Genomic DNA, 19,358 nt, shown 5'->3' with positions numbered 1-19,358 from the left:
CCAAAATGGCTGTTACAGTCTCCATGAATTATGACTACATTCCACCTAGCCAGGAAGAAAAGAGAGTAGGAAGTTGTGGCTTCTCCATTTAGGGGTGCTTCCTCAAAGGCCTCACAGAACTTTCACTTAATATTTTATTGGCCAGAACTTGGTCATATGCCCAAGTAAAATTCTGTTAATAAAGAAGAGCAGATACTGTGGGGCAGCTAGCTATCTCTACCACACTGACATTTCAGATGAGCCACCTCTTTTATTCCTTTATCAGCCTATTTTAAAATTTTATTGACGACGAATTTCAGACATTTGCAAAAAGGAGAACAGTATAATGAAGCCCCATCACAGAACTTCCACAGGTGGCCAGCCTTGTTTCTTCCAGACCTCTTCCTACTCCCCTGGATTATTTGGAAGCGAATTCCAGGCATTACGTCCATTCATCTGTAAATACCTTAGTGCATATCTCTAGAACAAGGCGAACTTTTCCTGTAAAGGGCCGGATAGTAAATATTTTAGGCTTCTGGGGCTACACATAGTCTCTGCTGCATATTGGTCTGTTGCATATTCTTTGTTTGTTTTAATTTAATTTTTTTAAACAAAGCATTCTTACTTTGAGGGCCTTACAGAAGCAAGCCCTGGGCTGGATTTGGCCTGCAGGGTATATATATAGTTTGCTGTTTTCAAACAGTTTGGTTTTCAATTTCAGATCCAAATAAAGTCCAAACACTATAACTCATTAATATTTGTCCAAAGTTCTCCCTTCTCTGTATTTTTCTCCTTGCAACTTATTTGTTTGTTTGTTTTTTAAGGAAAGGTTGTTTCTCTGAGAAGTCTCCCACAGTCTGGTTTTGCTGATTACATCTATGCGGTGTTATTTAACATGTTCCTCTGTCCCTTGAATTTCCTGCAAAACTAGGCTGAATCAGGTTCATGTTTTTGTATCTAAAAGAATGTTTCCTAGGTGCTGCCCTGCACTTCCATCTAGAGGCATCTTTCCTTTTTTGATATTAATAGCCGTTGATGGTTATTGCCTAGATCGGTTAATTCCTTGGAGTTGCAAAATGATGACATTATAATTCTTTCTGCCATCCCTTCCTCATTCCTTAGCCGGAATACACTAAAAGAGACCTCCCCTTGTCAATCAAGGTTATCCTGTGTTATAATTCTCAGGGGAAAGGCAGGATCAGTGCTTAATTCCTTCCTTCATTTACCAGTTATCAAAATGAGTGTTTCTTAGCATCATCTAACATGAGCATTGGATTGAGGTTTTGGTTTTTTAAAAAATTTATTTATTTGTATTTATTTATTTTTGGCTTGTGTTGGGTCTTCGTTGCTACGCACAGGCTTTCTCTAGTTGCGTCGAGCGGGGGCTACTCTTCGTTGGGGTGCGCGGGCTTCTCATTGCGGGGGCTTTTCTTGTTGCAGAGCGCAGGCTCTAGGCACGCAGGCTTCAGTAGTTGTGGCACACGGGCTTAGCTGCTCCACGGCATGTGGGATCTTCCCGGACCAGGGCTCGAACCCGTGTCCCCTGCATTGGCAGGCGGATTCTTAACCACTGAGCCACCAGGGAAGCCCTGGATTGAGTCTTTTAATATAGCATTCTGAACTCAGGGATGTAAATAAACATAGTTTATATGTCCAGTCCATTGCAGTTATTATCCTTAGTGATGCTCAAGTCCCATCTTTGAACAGTGACAGCTTCTTCACATTGTTTCCTGAGTTCATTTTGACATGACCCCAAAAGTCTTTGATCGTTTTCTCACTTGGGGATATGAAAAGGTGTTCCAGGTTCACCTTGTACTTACTTGTGTGTGTTTGCGGTAATAGCTTTATTGAGATATAACGCCCATACCATACAGTTCCCCCGGTTTAAAGCAATTTAGTGATTTTTAGTATATTCACAGAATTGTGCAGCCATCACCACAGTCAACTTTAGAACATTTTCATTGCCTCAGAAAGTAACCCCATACCCTTTGTACTCTCCCCATACCCTGCCCTCATTTCTCTCCATTCCCCCAGCCTTAGGCAGCCACTAATCTAACTTTCTGTCTCTATAAATTTGCGCCTTTCTTTTTTTTTTGACCATGTCACGCAGCATGCGGGATCTTAGTTCCCTGACCAGGGATCGAACCCGTGTCCCCTGCAGAAGCGCAGAGTCTTAACCACTGAACCGCCAGGGAAGTCCCTAAATTTGCCTCTTCTAGACACTTCATATAAATGGAATCATATACTATGGGTCCTTTTGTGACTGACTCCTGTCACTCAGCATAATGTGTTCAAAGTTCATCCATGTTGTAGCATGTATCAGTACTTCATTTCTTTTTATTGCCAAATAACATTCCATTACATGGATATACCACATGTTATTTATTCATGGACATTTGGACATCTCAGTTGTTTCCACATTTTGACAATCTTGAGTAATGCTGCTGCAAACACTCAGGTACAAGTTTTTGTGTGGATGTATGTTTTCATTTCTCTTGGGTATACGCCTAGGACTGCAATTGCTGGGTCATATAATATCTCTGTGTTTGATCTCGTAACAAACTACCAGACTATTTTCTAAAGCAACTGCACTGTTTTACATCCCTACCAACAGTACATGAGGGTTCCAATTTCTCTACATCCTCACCAGCACTTGTTATCACTGGCTTTTTTTGACGCAGCCATCCTAGTGGGTATGAAGTAGTATCTCACTATGGTTTTTGATTTTCGTTTCCCTGATGGCTAATGATGCTGAACATCTTTTCATGTGCTTATTGGCCATTTGTATATCTTATTTAGAGAAATGTTTATTCAAGTCTTTTGCTTACTTTTAAATTGTGTTATTTATCTTTTTTTTGTTATTGAGTTATAATTACCTTGTACATTTCTTACCACCGACCTGGAATCAGCCATTCCTTTAAGGAGCTCTGGTTCCCTTTATTGGGGAATGATGTTTAGAGACCTCACTCCAGGGTTCCTCATTGCTACTCATTGATCACATGTTTAGTTTCTTTAAGAGAAAATACATCTTGAGTTTATACTGGTTTTTACTTAACCTCATCAAGCTTATATCTTAATTTTCTTCCTCTCACACTGAAAATCCCTGTTTTAAAAAATATCAACATTTGTTTTTGACTCATTTGTTTCTTCACAATACAAACACAACAGTCTCGGAATAACACTAACCACCTCCATCAGTATGATTATTAGAAAGTATTAAAGACGTTTCAAAGTTATTTTTGACCTGCAGGTTACCCATCATTTTGCAGTCATTTGAAATAGTTCTTCTTGGTGTGTCTGCATGGTCCATCTTATGTGGCATGTATTTGAGTATTTCCTGTGTGCAGTGGTCTGAGTATTCCACTGCTTTACAAAGGAGGAGAAGGAGAGGGAAGAAGAAAGGGGGAAGAGACAGCGGGTTATGTGTAGTAGGAAATTGCCATGTAGGAATGTTGTGGATATACTTTCATAAGTCAGAGAAATCATCATGCTTCTATTCCAGCTTCATACGCTCAGGGTTTAGGGGTACTTTTGTTGTTAACGTTTTTTCAAAATAATAAGGTGGCTTAAACGAAGATAAGCCCTCCCCAGCCTACTTTCTGAGCAGTTCACTAAGTATTTTTTCTAGTAAATCTGCTAACCTGAAGAACTGCACCGAACATTTACTGCTTTTTCATTCTCAAGGGTGTTGGGAGTAGAAGGACATCTTGTCCAGCTAGGATTTGTAGCAGCGGCATCTCCTTTCTGGGCCTACACGTGTTCTGCTTAGTTACAAATGTCAAGAGAAGGTCTTTCAATAATCTATAAGCTTGTTTAGGGCCTTTTTTGGGGTGAACCCTGAAAACTTTTATTGTTCGAGTTGTAGTGTTTGGCCCCAACTCGTTATTTTGAAGACACAAGTGCCCAGTTTTAAAATTATGCCCCTCTCCCCATGCCAACCGGGCCTGGCACTGCTTCTGGGCTGGTCTCTTCAGCATCTTTCAGTGTGGAATTCGAGATCTCCTCTGGCTGCCTTGTTTTTAGGCTGCTGTGAGCCTCCAGGAGCTGACTTGAGGAGTCACCCGCCAGGCCCGTGCACTCTGGCACCTTGTCTGCTTAGTGCTGTGTCTCCTCCTGAGCACATGTGAGAAGGAAGGCACTTCCTCTGCTCTGTCGCTGCCTCACCCCCGCTTAGGATGTGGGCAGGGAAGGTCCCCTGTTGTCACCATAAAGGTCACACTGGGGCTGGACAGTCCTGTGACTGCATTATGCCACTTCAGTTACAGGAAACTCCCCACTGGCCTGTACCCAGTGTCTTTGGTGAAGAACTTGTCTTAGGACCGCTCACCGGTAGAGGGGCTGTGTCATGGCCACGAGCACAGGACCCCATGGTGATAGAGGGTAGACGGTGGCAGGTCGGGACGCGGCCTGAGCAGGAGCAGCGGGCCCAGGCTGCAGGGTGGGGCGCTTCCAGTTAAAGTATGTGAACCTGGAGGACTCGGGCCTCTCCTCGTGCAGCCCGTGTCCCCTCTGCCTGGCAGGGGCCGAGGAGGCAGAAACAGATAGGACCGTTTCTTACCTGAGCACCGAGCTGTGCTTTGACTGGATGAAGGTCATCTAAGATGGAAGTGTCTCTGTGATTACTCTCAGTATGAATGAAATGAACATGGAAATAAAGTATTGTGTATTTAGAAAGGTACTCTTCCTGGTACCTTTCGGGCTTTTGAAAACTGCTTTTCGGTGAACCGGCAGTTGTGTGGTTTACAGCTGCCGGCTCTGGACAGAGTCTCACGTGCCGTCTCTCTCAGTCCTTCCGAACCTGTGCCTCAGGAGGACTGGAAAGTCTGACATCCTCTCAGAAATCTAACTTCAGTAGGGGGGGTTGGGCTCTGGCCAGGTTACAGACGGTGGGCTCTGAAGGAGATGAGGGTGCTGGCACGGTCGCCGCGTACGTGCACATTCTAAGGGTGCCCTTCTGCCTGTGAGCGAGAAGCCAGGTTGAGAGTGAAGACCTTCTGGCCGGTGTGTTTGTGTTTGGGCTGGAAGGTCGTGGTGCATATGGAAAGCTGCCCCCTCCTGTGATGGTCTTGTTGGGCCTGGGGGGAAGGAGGGTAAGTGCTGGGATCTGACTTCGTCTTGGAATTCGGGTGCACACTTGCACATGTGTGCCTGTCATTGCGTGGTTCTTTTGCCATTGTTCTTTAGTTGAGTTCACACAGCTGCCTCTCCAGAAAGATGGCATTCTAATTATAATTGCTCAGGACTCAATGAAGAATTAGTGGAATTTTGTCCTGCCTCAGCAGATGCACGCGTCCAGGCTCCTCCCTTTTGCTTTGCCCTGCTTGTAAGGAGAGTGAGCTGAGTGTGGCGCTTCCAAGACACTTTGACTCCCTCTGATGCCGCGATGCTCTTCTGTGTGGCCTGGTGATGGGCTGGATGGACGGCCTTCCCCACCCTGCTCCAGGTGATGGGGTGCAGGGGGCCTGCCTCCACGCCACTTGCTCTCTCTTCTAATTACGTCGTCTCTTGTCTCTCCACCTTGTCTGTAATCACCAGCTAGTTAGCTGTTCCTTACATATTTGCGAGATTATGTTTAACTCCTGGATGGTGATAACAGGAAAATGCCAACCTTCTCCTTTCTTCTTCCAGTACTTGATTCTTGGCGATCTCAACCCTCCACGTTTCTCCAGGAATAGGCATCGAAACTATTACAGAGTGGGGTGACACTGATTCTGATTATATGGAGTATGCCTTCTTTTTCTTTTAATTAGTATTTCAGAAGTAATACATGTTCATTGTAGCAAAGTAAGAAAAAGCAGAGAAGCAAAAACAAGAAAATAAGGGGTGTTTCATAGCCATATTTTTTCCTATACGTGTGTTCTTGGTTTTGTTTTGTTTCCAAAACATACTGTGTATACACCAGTGTACCATCTGGGCTGTTTTTCCACTTAACATTGTGTTGTCTTTCCACGCTATCATATATTCTTGTTGTGAGGTTTTTTTAATGGTAATATAATGCTCCATTGTTTAATTCTATCTTAATTTATGTAATCAGTACCTAGTATTGAATATTTAATTATGGAATATTGAGTAGTCTGATTTTACCTGTTACACATAATGCTGTGGTGACCATTCTTTGTGGCTTAATTTTTGTACACATCCGTGTCATTTTCCTTGGGCTAAATTATTATAAAATGTATGCAAATATTTAAAGCTTTTTATGTATACTGACAAGTCATCTTTTAGAAGGCTATCCAAAGCATTACTTCCATCCATCATATTAACTCTTTGCCTTACCACACTTGTCAGGGTTCCTGTGTGGGGTGTTTTGAGTTGGGAGAGGCTTTGCAGTCCGATTTGGGGGCACACTGCTGTATTACCCACCTTCTTCCATTGCTGCCTCCTCTGTAACTTTAGAAATAGACGTTCATACTGAAAGCCTGAACTTCTCATGTGACACATGTAGGTCCTACCCAGGTGTGCATCAACAGGACAACGAGTGAAGAAATTGTGGGTTTATCCGTATACTGGAATACAACTCAGCAACATCAAGGAACACTACTCATGCACACAGAGACGTGGGTGTTTACACTGAGCAAAAGAGGATCGACGAATAGAGATAGAGAGGGGATTAGTGGTTGTGGGTCCGGGAGGGCTGGGGAGACATGAGGAGGGACCATTGAAAGGTCCAGAGTTTGTTTTGGAAGTAATAATGAGTCCTAAAATTGATTGTGTTGATGGTTGCACAGCACTGTGAACAGACTAAAAACCATTGCATTGCACGCTTTAAATGGCTGAACTTTATGGCATAGAGCTGTTCAGAAAAGGAAGAGGGACACCAAAGAGTACATGCTGTATGGTTCCACTTATTTCAAGTTCTAGGCAGAAGTGATCCAAGAAGCAGAAGTGGAAAGTGGTTGCGGGGGGGCAGATTGACTGGAGAGGGCGGTGGGAACGTTCTGTATTTCTGAGTGATTCTTATATGGTGTATGCAATCACCAGAGCTCATCAAACTGGGGGAAAATGCATTCTAGTTGAAAAAACCAAGTAGGCCCTAATCACCTCTTTTTTTTTCCTGTTTAAAAAAATATTTTCTAAAGTCATTTCTCTGCTGGGTAATGTGCCCTAAACTTTCTGTCCATTGACAAAGATTCCCACCAGTCATTTCAGGACACCAGCTGCTGCCACACCCACGGCCGGCTCGCTCTGGGAAACCACCTCCCCCAGGACCAGAGGTTTGATTGTTAGTAGGCAGCACCCTGCACGTCGTGTAATGGCTTCAGAGAACTAAAGGGTAGTACTTCTTCCTCCACAAACCGACTGGCGGTTGTTCTGCCAGGAGTTTGATCTGTGTGATGAACTTAGTCATTCTGAGACAGTGGGGCTTCTCATTTCCCCCTTCCAAAAGGAAGTGCCTTTATGCACTTGAAACTTTCGACATGCTGTGCAGGTATTTTTGGAGGGTAGGGGACGTTTTGGGAAGTCAGGCAGATTACCTAAGTCAAATCATACTCGCACTTATGGTGAGTGAGGAATCTGTGGGCAGTGGAGGACAGACAGCTGACCCACCTGGTTGGGAACATTCACGGTGAGGAACCTTCCTCGTGTCTCACTGCTTTTTTCTTGTGTGGCGTGTAGGAGCTGGTCAGACTTACCATCGAGAAGCAAGGGCATCCGTCTCCAACAAGCCCAGTGAAACCCAGTTCCCCAGCCTGCAAACCCGACGGGTGAGTGCTGACCAGACCCTCCAGTATCTGGGGTCACGGTTGATCTACACTTGAGAAAGAAGGGGAGCCAGGTCCGGAGCCCACATCAAGCAGGCCCTGTGAGGCCCACATTCCCTTCTCAGTGAATTCTGGGTAAGACCCTGCATTACTTTAAAGTGTGTGTAGCTCACACCCATTTTGAAGAATTGCCTGGTCTCCAGGTTAATAGTCAGCATGACCTTTTCTAAGGATAGTGTGTGATGTCAAAACCCACCTGCACTTTTCTTGACCAGCTTCCTCCCATAATTAGAAAGAACTTTGAAGGGTTGAGTTTTAGGGGTTTGACTTGAGAGCATTTAGCTTTATCAAGAAAGGAAACTGAGGGTAATGTGGACAGTTATAAGGCCTTGCAGTAATTTCTAGTACAAGCCCCTAGTAAAAACATAAAACCTACACTTGGAGCATTTTAGAACATCGTCTAGTCCAGAGATTCCTCTTACAGATGAGGAAACTGAGGTGCAGAGGCAGGGGGACTTGGCCAAGCTTCCGCTGTTTGTGGGTGATCGAACCAGACTTGAAACCCCATCTCTGCCTTGGAGCCCAGGGCACAGTGTCTGCTCTGTGTCCAGGGCACCTCCGTCCCTGTCCCCCCATGACTTCCCTGCCCTGGTCACATCCTCACGCTCTCAGGACCTTCTCTGTGGCCTTCTGTAACCCCGAGTTCTCTTCAACTCTCCAGCCAGTCTGAGCTCCCCCTGACAGATCGAGAGATGGAGATTCTAAACAAGACGACCGGCCTGTCGCAGTCGGCCGAGGGGCTCCCAGATTCCACGGATGAAGAGGTCGCGCCCCCCAAACCCCCCTTACCTGGCATTCGTGTGGTTGATAATAGGTAATTTTCTGTTTTTCTAGCACCCTCCTCTGTTTATGTCATAAGTTCATGAATGGATGGGTAGGATGAGCCAAAAAGAAGACGGTGCCATTAGGGTCAGCACCTGCTCTGTAGGCACCTTGGCGGGTTGACCTTCCTCCGGAGGGGCGTCTCCGGAGGACACAAGCCTGGCCCAGCGCCCTCCCTTGCCCCACACCCTGAGAACTCCCAACCGCTTGCCTTTAGCCTTAGCCAAGCAAAAACTGGTACCATTTGTTACGAAAAGAAAAGCAAGGACTTTGGATACTAGTTTTTTGGCACTGATGGGATGGGAGCTGAAAGTGTGAAAAGCAGGTGTGAAGTGTCTGATAATGAAAGAACCCACCTCCCATACCCCAGTATCTGTTTAAAGCATTTTGTGGGGTGTCTGGTTTGATAGGGTTCCTTGCTCTGTTTCAGTCCTCCACCAGCATTGCCACCGAAGAAGAGACAGTCGGCTCCATCCCCTACCCGAGTGGCCGTCGTGGCCCCCATGAGTCGAGCCACCAGTGGCTCCAGTTTGCCTGTTGGAATTAATAGGCAGGTAATTAGCCCCATCTAGAAAGGCAGAGGAAGGCTTCAGGTTTGGGGATTTGGTTCCTGAAGCTGAGAGAAACCCAGTGGTCTTCAGTCCCTGGCGTTGGTCACAGGAGGAGCTCTCCCCCCTGGGGTGGAAGTTCCCTCACGGGGTGGGGAAGCTGAGACCGGCCCCAGGGCCTCCCTCGCACTGAGCTCCGAGCGCTTGCAGAGGCCCTCTTTCTCGGAAGGCACGGAAGTGGGGCCTTTCCAGCGGGTTGCTGAGCTTGCCAGTATTTCCTTCTCCGAGTAAACGTACCGGCTCCCTCCCCTGGTCTCTGCCACCATTTCCCAGGAGTGACTTGGTTTGTTTTCGTTTTTGCCCGGGAGGATTTTGACGTGGACTGTTACGCACAGAGACGACTGTCGGGAGGCAGCCACTCATATGGCGGCGAGTCGCCCCGCCTGTCCCCCTGCAGCAGCATAGGCAAGCTCAGCAAGTCGGACGAGCAGCTGTCCTCTCTGGACAGGGACAGCGGGCAGTGCTCCCGGAACACAAGCTGTGAAACACTAGGTGAGCTGCCGGCGCCTCCATCACCATTGCTGGCTCGTCGTCTCTCGGTGGCTTTTTGGGCTCAGACAGTGATGCCAGTCACTGGCTCTGTTGACCTTGGCCAAGTCATTCAAAATCCGAACCTCAGTTTCCTCGTCTGCAAAATGAGGATACCAGTGTCTGTCTGTGAAGGGGGTTGAAAGTTTAAATGGAGTAGCAGTGTGAAACCCCATGGGAGCTACTGAAATGGTAGCTGTCACTTCGATTAGCCTGTCCGTGTGTCATTTGACTCCCTTTGCCAGAATTCAGAGCCATCTGTGCTCAGAGCCCCTGACCACTTTTGACGGAGGGCGAAGGCGAGTGAACAGCACGTGCTGACCTCGGGCGGTGGGGCCCGATGAGGGTCTGGCATGCACTTTGGCAGGAGGCTTACAGAGCACTGAGCTGTTCATGTCCCGCGAACTAGATACTTCACTTCTGAGAGTTTATCTTAAGAACATAGTCAGAGATTTATGGCAAGATTTCTGTCCAAAGACATTAATCTCAGCATTATTAAGAGTAATGATGATAAACTGGAAAGAATCTACTACTCAGTGGTAGGAAATCAGGAGACTTAAGATACATCCATTTGGTGGAATAATACATAGCTGTATTAAAAACCAATTATGATATAGTGATCAGCGGACAAAATCCAAGACCACTTATATAGTATTTTCTCAGAGTTTAAAAAAAAAAAAAACAAAAGAATCCAAGGGAAAAAAGACTTTTAAGGAAATGCATCCAATGGTAAGCAGAGATTATAGTTAGATTATGGGATTGTGGGTGATTTTTATTTTCTCAATAGGGTTTTTTGGCCACCTTTTCTACAGTGGTCATGCATTTTTCTTTTTTTAAGTAAGAAACTTTTAAAAATCCAAGGAAGTACAAAGAATTGGATAGCAAACAGTCAAATTCCCATCTGGTTTTACTTTTATAAGCAGGAGAAAAATGAAGAATATAAAGTAAAGTGAGAGTCTTTGCGGATGAGACAGGAGATGTGTTTTGGTCACTCTCTAATGAGCAGCATTGGGTCAAGGAAGAAGGGTGGGATCTTTTCTTTCTGTGGGGGCTGGTGGCTCACAGTATGTTTCTCCTGTTGTGAATGCAGATCATTACGACCCTGACTACGAATTCCTCCAGCAAGACCTCTCTAACGCAGACCAGATACCTCAGCAAGTGGCCTGTAACCTCAGCCCGTTGCCAGAGTCCTTGGGGGAGTCTGGGTCTCCATTTCTTGGCCATCCTTTCCAGTTGCCTCTGGGCAGCTGTCCCCAGCCAGAGGGGCCCTCGGCCCCAGGGCAGCAGATGGACGTGCCGCCTGCTCTTCCCGAGAAGAAGCGCAGGAGCGCGGCCTCCCAGACGGCGGACAGCTCTGGCTGCAGGGCGTCCTACGAGCGGCACCCCTCGCAGTACGACAACATCTCCGAGGAGGACCTGCAGAACCCGGCCTCGGTCCAGTCCGTCCCCTTCACGCCCTTTGCTGCTATCCTTCCCTTTCAGCAAGGAGGTTCCTCAGCCTCTGTCGAATTTGTGGGTGATTTCACTGTTCCTGAATCAACGGGTGACCCAGAAAAACCTCCTCCTCTACCAGAGAAGAAAAACAAACACAGTAAGCTTTTGTTGAGCTGTTGTCGGGAAGCACCTTTTGTAACCTAAAATGGTGTTTTATTGAAACGTTAGATCAGAATCAAACCAGTGGCCTCGTAATTTCATAAAAGGTGGAACCACAGGTATGTGGACACTTACAGGAGCCTTGTGTTGTCAATACTGGGGATCATTTTTAAAGCCTGATAAGCTGACCTCTCCTTTTGGTCTCGACAGAACCTCAGGTCTGGTCTCCACAGAGTATTTGGCCTCTTGTAGATGGCAGCCAGTTGACCTTCTGGCCCGAACACGTGGTGACAAAGAGAAACAAATATCACGGCATTATATCTGGGTAAAGCAGAACAGACATTTGAATTAAAATAGCCTTGATCGCACCCACAGGGGTTTTCTAATGCTCCGTGAAATGCAGGCGACTGTTTAGAGAGAACCCTGGTACCGCTCTGTCTTCTGTGTGCAGACACTGAAATGTCACATAGCGACTTGGAATCTGGGATTGCCTGGTTGGAGTTGCTGAGGACACTTCTTGGACCAGATATTATGATATATGATGTCATTAGGGCCCAGGGGTAGAGCTGAAATTTTGGATTTTTGTATTTTGAATATTTTCCAAGGTCCTAAGTAGAGTTCTGCAGGGATTTGCTTTTCTGCTGGCTCCCTGACTGCTCTGTGTTGCCTGTCTCTCTGCCCCACCCTCTCCCCGCGTCACTCGCGCAGCTCGGCCTCATCTTCCTTGGGCAGACAGGCTGTCAGTGTTCCAATACGTGTGTGGCCACATCAGCCCACAGCCCCAGGATTCCCTGGCCTCAGTGGAAACATCCATCAGATGACTTCTGTGACCTGGAAGTTGAGTATCCATTCCAAATTCCCAAGTGAGAGCGTCTCATTGGCCCTGCCGAGAGCGGCCCGTTCTCAGAAGGGGAGACCTGGCCTTAGTTACTGCACTGGGTGTCGCCCAGCTTGTATAATGGCCTCGGTGGTATGGTCCCCCAGCTGGAGGGAGAGCTGGCTCTGTAAGGCTAATGATGTCATTCCCATCTGTCATGTAAGTTCACTCACTGGAAAGCAGGCCGCTAGCAGAGGGAGCTGCAAACAGCAAGGCCAGGAACGTCTCCTTCTGCGCCTCTCTGTCTACACGCACAGGTGTCTAAAGAGCTATGGGCCTCTCCCCTGCACCCACCTGGCCTTGACTTGAGCAGCGTGCCCTTGAGGGCTCGCACCCTTTCCTGTCCTTTCCTAGGAATCTTCTGGACCTAGACCAAGAGCAGGCTTGTACCCGTGCAAACCACAGCAGATTTGTGGTGTCGCCTGGCTGGGGAGCCAGGAGCCTCGCGTCTGAGCTCTTAGACCAGGTGTGGGCAGCCGGCTTCAGGCAGAAAAGAAAAGGAAAGGGGGAGGCGTCCACTGTTGCCTTTTGACTAGCCTCAAGTCTCCTGTGGCTAAAAATACTTCCTATTAATTTAGGCATCCATTTTTAGGCTCTGTGTCATCCGTCAATGTCTGTAGCTCTTGTGCCTGCAAACCTTTAAAATCTACTGAGCGCCTCCGGTGTGGCACCCTGGGCTGAAGCTTGACATACTCTGACGTACTCTGTCGTATTCGTCCTTACCAACCTCCTGGCTGGCCAGGTGTCATTAGCCCCCTTTTTATAGCTGAAGAAACTGGAGCTCAAAGGAACTGAGCCTCTGCCCAAGATCAGATCAGCAAGGAAGTGGGTGGCAGATGTGGGCTTCTGAGCAGTGTTTTCCTAGCTCAGCTCACTGCCTCCCAGGCTGAGGAGGAAGGCCTCCCCCCACCTCCCTGAGCCCTGTGCCAGCTTACAGTTGTAACCCCTGCGCAGCCGGTGGTCTCCTCAGTGCCCTGTGAAAGGACCCCTGACTTGAGGCTCCCCGAGGCTTAGTCCTAGTCTCAGCTCTGCTCTTCGCTTCCCGAGGGGACCCTTGAAGAGCTCCAATCTGCAACCCCGTGGAACACTCCTCACAGAGTTGCTTTGAAGGAAAGGAGGAGGCCATCATCATCTTTATACTTGGCTAGTGCTGGACAAAGCTTGTGCGCGCGCAGCCTCGCGTCAGAGCGCATCCCCGTCCTTCGGGTTGCTCTGGGGGTCCCCGGCCCTGTGAGCCCCTTGTGCCAGACGAGCTTCCTCATCACCGTCTGCCCACAGCCCCCGGTGCCCACTCGGCACTCCCAGTGATGCCGGCCGCTGTAGTCTCTGGGCCCTTGTGCTGGGCTGCCTTTGAAATGGACTGGTCCTCCTTGTTTCTAGAAGGTGGTGACCATCGCTGCTGCTTCTCTGTGCTTGGTTAGCAGTTCTCTACAAGGACTTCAACATCAAGGAGTTCATGGAGCTCCTGAAAAGATCGCAGCCTTACTGAAGCTTTCCATTTTGGTCAGGCAGAGGTGGTTGCATTCAGGCTCCTTAGGGAGAAATTTGTGGACATTTGGGATCGTCTTCATGGTTTGCATCTTCCCCTGGAACCCAGTGGTGTTGCTTGTGCAGTGTTAGAGAAGAGGTGATGTGGGGTTCCAGGGGGACTGCAAGCTGTGCTTCTCTTTGAGAAGCACCGATTTTATGGGGGAAATCACCTTTTACGGCCAAGCTCCACTCTGTGCTTTTTGGAGCTGAGATGTTCTTACTGATTCCTTTAAATAAAGAAGGTAACGTTGAACCCCCTCTTTCAGTGAAGGGTGCTAGAAAGACGTATTTGGAGAAAGGCATTTCCTGTCTACCTTGACCCCCAGTGAGGTGCAGAGAAGAAAAAGACCATCTCCCTACCTTCATGGCTGCCTTCCCCAGCAAAGTGTCTCTGTCCTTTCATTTCTGACTGGTTTAGGTCTCCAGTTAAGCCCAACTTTCTGGTTATTTGAAAATACAAAGTTAAGCCCTGCAAACTTGTCCTTGCTATGGTTTCTTGGTATCTGAACTTTGGCTTCACCTAGCAGGTGCTCGCATCCCTTCACCTCCCTCTTAGTTCATGCGCGGTCACTCTAAATAAGTTAGTACTTATTCCTGACGCAGGTATTGAGGGGCGCAACGGTGCCTTTCCCTCCAAACACGCGTCTGTATAGGGGATGCCCTAACACCCAGGAGCTTCCTTCGCTACCTAGAGAAGGGGAAGAGCGGAGCAGTTTGGGCCTGCCTTGAACTCGACTTTGCGACAGGGAGTGTAAAGTGCGAGATCCCGTCCACACAGGTAGTTTGGGGTTGGAGAAAGGGCTTCTGCTCCAGTCCAGCCCTCACAGCTACGGACGCCAGATGACGGCTCTGTCAGGTCCAGACTGTCACTTCTCCCAGAGCCCTCTGGAGTCTTCAGAAAGGCCTGGCTCAGAAGATGGGGCTTGGATCACTAACCACCAGAAGTCAGAAATAAAGTATACGCTGGTGCCCTCACATGAGGGCTGAGGGCTTCACACCTGCCGCGGAGCCGCCGTCTGCGGCCGAGGGCTCCGTCGGTGATGCCACACTGCCGGTGAGGGCGCCTGCCCGCCGTGCGTGCCCTGTAGGTGCAGGCAGCTCCGCCGTGAGGCCACGGCTCCGCGACACATGGCCGCGGTGGCAAGGGCTAGGGCTGCTTTTTTTTTTTTTTTTTTTTAACATCTTTATTGGAGTATAATTGCTTTACAGTGGTGTGTTAGTTTCTGCTTTATAACAAAGTGAATCAGCTATACATATATCCCCATATCCCCTCCTCCTTGCGTCTCCCTCCCACCCTCCCTATCCCACCCCTCTAGGTGGTCACAAAGCACCAGGGCTAGGGCTTCTTCAAGGGCTTTTAGAGAGGAGAGGATCCTTATGTTTCAGTGTGAGCACTTCTTTTCTCTCTGTTCGTCCCTCTGTACAGAGGATGTTCCATACAGCCTCTGGGCTTGGAGGGGGAGAGCTTAGTGACTGTTATTTCTTGCCTACCCAGCGGGTGCTCTGCAAGACCCGCCCCCGGGGCTGCAGCCTGGTTCAGCAAGTCACTGAGCAGGGACAGATGCTGGGGGGACATGCGTTCTCTTCATTCATTCATTCTGTAAATATGTGTGGATGCCTGCTGTGTGTTCGGCACCGGTGAGACAGCAGTGGACAGGACAGACAAGGTCCCTGCCCTCCTGCAGCTTCCGCTCTTGAGTGAGAGGCAGTAAGTCCTGCTGCACCTGCTTTGGAGATTCTTCCTGAACCAAACCACTCTCACCCCCCCACCACCCCCCACCCCCCCCGTGGCCTTTCACCTGAGCAAGCACAGCCGCCCAGAACTGTCTTCCCAAGACGAAGCAGCTCCGGGCACACTGGGGGGGGGGGTGGGGGGGCGCCCTTCTGTGGGTTCCCGCCAACTCAGCATCAAGCCCGCTTCCTTGCCCCATTCACACAGCCCCATGCGACCTCCTGGGTCGTCCCTCTCCCCTCACCGGCTGTGCTCTGCCCACCGGACCTTCGTCCTGCCTGTGGGCCTCTGCCTGGCCGGGAAGACTCTTCCACCCGTCCTCACCCTTATTCTAGAGAAGCACCCCCATCGCCACCCCATTTCACTGTCCTCCATGGGACACACATACCCCACCTCGGCCTGTTTTCTGTCTCCCTGGGGAGGGTGTGAGCGCCATGCAGGCGAAGGATTCGCTTTGCTGGGCCCTGTGTAGTCCCAGCACCTGGGTCAGTGCCTAACACATAGTAGGTGCTCAGAAAAATCAGACGAATGAAAAAAACCCAGCTAGCTCGTGACACGCTGTGGGAAAGCCTCCAAAGGAAGGGAACGTGGGGCCAAGGAGGGGCTGCTGGGGCAGGGCCGGGGGTGAGAGGCCTCGATGGAAGTCAGGGGACCTGAGCCCGAGGCCCAAAGGAGGGAAAGAGTCGGGCCTTGCAGCGTAGCAGCAGGGTTGTGGGAAGAGCAGCCGGAACAGCACTGCGGAAAGCCCCGAGCGTGGTCCGGGAACTGAGAGAGCCAGAGGAACGGGCCGCGTGCGCTGGGCGCCCGGGCCACGGCCCTGGAGAGGCTGGAAAGCCCCAAGGGCTTCTCAGCAAGGAGTGGAGTGCCCCCTACGCCTTTCTAAAAACAGACTATTGCCTCGAGCGGTTCTAGGTTCCCAGGGACATTGAGCGGAAAGTACAGGGAGTTCCCGTAGGTCCTTGCCCTCCCCTCCCCCCCACACACGGCTCCCCCACCCCGGTCACCACCTCCGCTGTGACCCCGCGTGACACGCCATGGTCGCCGAGTCAGGGTTCACGTCGCCTTGACATGGGTGTCCGCGTGGTAGTGTCATACAGGGTGGGCTCTCCGGGCCCTCACCCCGGCCGCCGTGAGGGGGCAGGGTGGGGGTCTGGACACGGCGGTCCCCAGCCCAGTGCCCCGTCTGTGTCCGCAGTGCTGGCCTACATGCAGCTGCTCGAGGACTACTCGGAGCCGCAGCCCTCCGTGTTCTACCAGACGCCGCAGAAGGAGCACGTCTACCAGCAGAAGAACAAGCTTCTCATGGAGGTGTACGGCTTCAGCGACTCCTTCAGCGCCGGGGACGCCCCGCAGGAGCTCGCCCCGCCCCCTGCCCTGCCCCCCAAGCAGCGGCAGCTGGTAAGCGGCCCCCCCCCGCCAGGGTGGCCCTCGCTGTTCCACCCCCAGCGACCAGTCTCTCATCCTCACGGGTCTCTAGCAACTGGGATGGTCCTGGGGCAGGTTTCGGCGCCTCTCCTTCCGGGCCAGGGCTCTGGACCGTGCTCCTGTGCCCTCACTGTGGCCTGTCTCCTGCTGCACCATCTCCCCACCCTGGGGGGTGGCGCCTTTCTTTTCCAGAGCAGCCCCTGCAGCTGGGGCTGGCTTGTACTCAGAATGTTTGCTTTCTCTGTTGACGGTCCTTTTTCTCTCTTCTTTGGCTCCAATATAGACCTCCCAGAAAGGAGGGACTCAATCAGAGCACAGGGCACTGTCTGTGTAGGGCCATCTGTGGACTTGATTTACATAATGGGCCTCACTCTGCCCAGTGATTTAACACCCCGCCCTGGCCGGGGATGACCCAGTGAGAACCAGCTCTATTGAAGCAGGATGGCTTTGCACAGAGCCGCTTTGTGTTTCAGGCATGGCGCACCGTTCCTCCTTCAAAATCCCCTCCTGTGTAAGGACTCCGTGTAGGTGGCACAGAGGCAGGCTGTCCAGCCGTGGGCAGGCTGTGAGGCTCGGGGACCAGACGAGGGGCACGGCGGGTGCGCCTCTCAACCCGTTTCTCTTTGCCACCAGTTTACTAACCGAGTGGGCTCTGGTCAGGTTGTGGAATCCAAATGTCCCATCCAGCCGTGTTCTCCAGGAGAGGAGTCCCGACTTTATCAGAGCTGCATGTGCTGTCTTGCTCTTACGCTGGTAGTGATTTAACCAGCGAGGGGCCCAGCGTGGCTGGCCAGGCCACCTTTTATCCATTGCGAGAGGACGTGAGGTGCTGCCCCAACTTTTCTGGGAGGCAGCTGCCGACCGGACGACAAAGGCCCCTGGGTGACTCCTCGAAACTGTCTGGGCCTCAGCAGTGCTGTGATTGGGCCTCGAGCATGCCTGGCCCCAGGCGTCCCCGAGCCTTCCTACACTCAGCGGGCTCTGGGGCTGGCCCCGCAGAGCCACAGCCAGCCTCTTGGGGGACAGCCTGGTCTAGTAGAGGAAAGGCCAGGCTCGGGCTGGGGGTCATGGGTCGCAGTTCTGCCACCAGCTAGCTGTGTCTCAGCAGTTGTGCTCAGGGTCTCAGCTTTTCACCTGTCCTGCTCACCCCACAGACACCTGAACATGCCCGAATATGAACAAAAATTGAAAATTGATTCTAGGATTTCAAGAAGGAGTTGTCACCACAGAAATATAAATGCCTGCCCCCGGGACCTCTGACCTAAAATGTTTGGTTGGACAGCTGGGCCAGTTAGGTTGAAATGTGAAGTTTTCTCATCCCCTCCTGCTGGAGTGCACGCGTGCCTCTCGGCCGGCCTTGGGCATCTTCTCTGTACCGTGTAGCCCGTAGGCGTCAGAGCACTGGGGAGAGATCCCTAAGGAGCGCACGCGAGTCCCAGCCCACGTGAGAGAGCTGTCAGACGGCCTCACCTGTGGCAGGGCGGCGGTGAGGGCAGCTCTGGGGAAGAGACCTGCCAGGGGGCTCGGGAGGTGGGCCGACACCCTGTTGAACACCGCCCTGTGTGAGCACCGGGGCTTTCGTATGGTGTCGCACGATCCTCCCCACGGCCCCCGGCACCCCCATTTTAAGTCAACTGAGGCTGAGAGAGCTGGAGAGACTGACTCAAAGCCCACTGCCAGAAGTGGAAGATGGGGAGCCACGCCCAGCTCTGACTGAAGCCCGGGCACACACGTGCCATGCCCTGTGCCGGCTGCTTGGCATCCCTTCTCCAGCGCAGACGCAAGAAGTGTGACCCCATTTTTCCAGACAAAAGTGAGAGTGCTGGTTACACCTGCTGGCCCGCGTGCGCTGAGGGAGGCTGGTTCTAAGTGCTTTCCACGCATACCGCCCCGCACCGTGTTCCCCACCTCCTACGGATGACAACCTGGGGCACAGAGAGCTTTGAGTAACGCCCGGGGCCAAGCAGGTCACGAGTGGCGGGGCTCAGATTAAGCCCAGGCAGCCTGGCTCCCGCTCTGCGCTCTGCCGGAGCACGGCCACCCCACAGAGGGGGTCTGGGGGCCGAAATCAGCGGAAGAGCAGGGGCTCACCCAGGTCTGCGTGGCTCCTCCCACCTTACCGCCACTTCCAGCGGACCCAGAAGTGAAGAGGGTGCCCGCTCACCCAGGTCGCCTTTGGCAGGCATCCTTAACCCCTGAGCTGGGCCGGGAAGCCATCCCTCTCCAGAATGTCCCAGCAGAGTCGGGTAGCAGCCTGTTTAGCCTTTATGTGTACATGCCTGACTATTCTCTGCTTTTCTCCCTCCTTCCCTGTCTTCTCTCTCCTTCCTCTGTCCAGCAGGCCTCCTATGCTGCTGCTTCCTTCTCCTCTGTCTCCTACTGTGTCCAGCAAACTAAAGTGGCCTTCACTCCCGAGGACGGCAGTGCCACTCAGGGCATCAGTGTGTCCGTCTCTAACTCCTTTCTCAGCCGGCACGGCAACTTACCTGTGCCCTCGGTGA

At 50.8% G+C, this 19,358-nt stretch overlaps 1 protein-coding gene across 15 annotated transcripts in view; it reads left to right on the top strand.

Moving 5' to 3' along the window:
• The window catches only part of RAPGEF1 (Rap guanine nucleotide exchange factor 1), a 139,960-nt gene that overhangs the window by 83,806 nt on the left and 36,796 nt on the right, over window positions 1-19,358 (top strand). For 8 of the 15 annotated variants that reach the window (XM_082400705.1, XM_082400711.1, XM_082400698.1 and 5 more), the window contains 7 exons: window positions 7,597-7,685; window positions 8,404-8,556; window positions 8,995-9,118; window positions 9,481-9,664; window positions 10,791-11,291; window positions 16,628-16,830; window positions 19,196-19,354. In XM_082400705.1, the coding sequence (XP_082256831.1) occupies window positions 7,597-7,685; window positions 8,404-8,556; window positions 8,995-9,118; window positions 9,481-9,664; window positions 10,791-11,291; window positions 16,628-16,830; window positions 19,196-19,354 (1,413 nt within the window). The remainder of the gene's footprint in view (window positions 1-7,596; window positions 7,686-8,403; window positions 8,557-8,994; window positions 9,119-9,480; window positions 9,665-10,790; window positions 11,292-16,627; window positions 16,831-19,195; window positions 19,355-19,358) is intronic. The other 7 variants (XM_082400703.1, XM_082400704.1, XM_082400699.1 and 4 more) reach the window with 2 other exon arrangements.

This window comes from Balaenoptera borealis, assembly GCF_965194805.1.
Source record: "Balaenoptera borealis genome assembly, chromosome: 8".
Lineage (NCBI taxonomy): Eukaryota > Metazoa > Chordata > Mammalia > Artiodactyla > Balaenopteridae > Balaenoptera > Balaenoptera borealis.
This window is presented reverse-complemented; position numbering and strand designations above follow the sequence as displayed.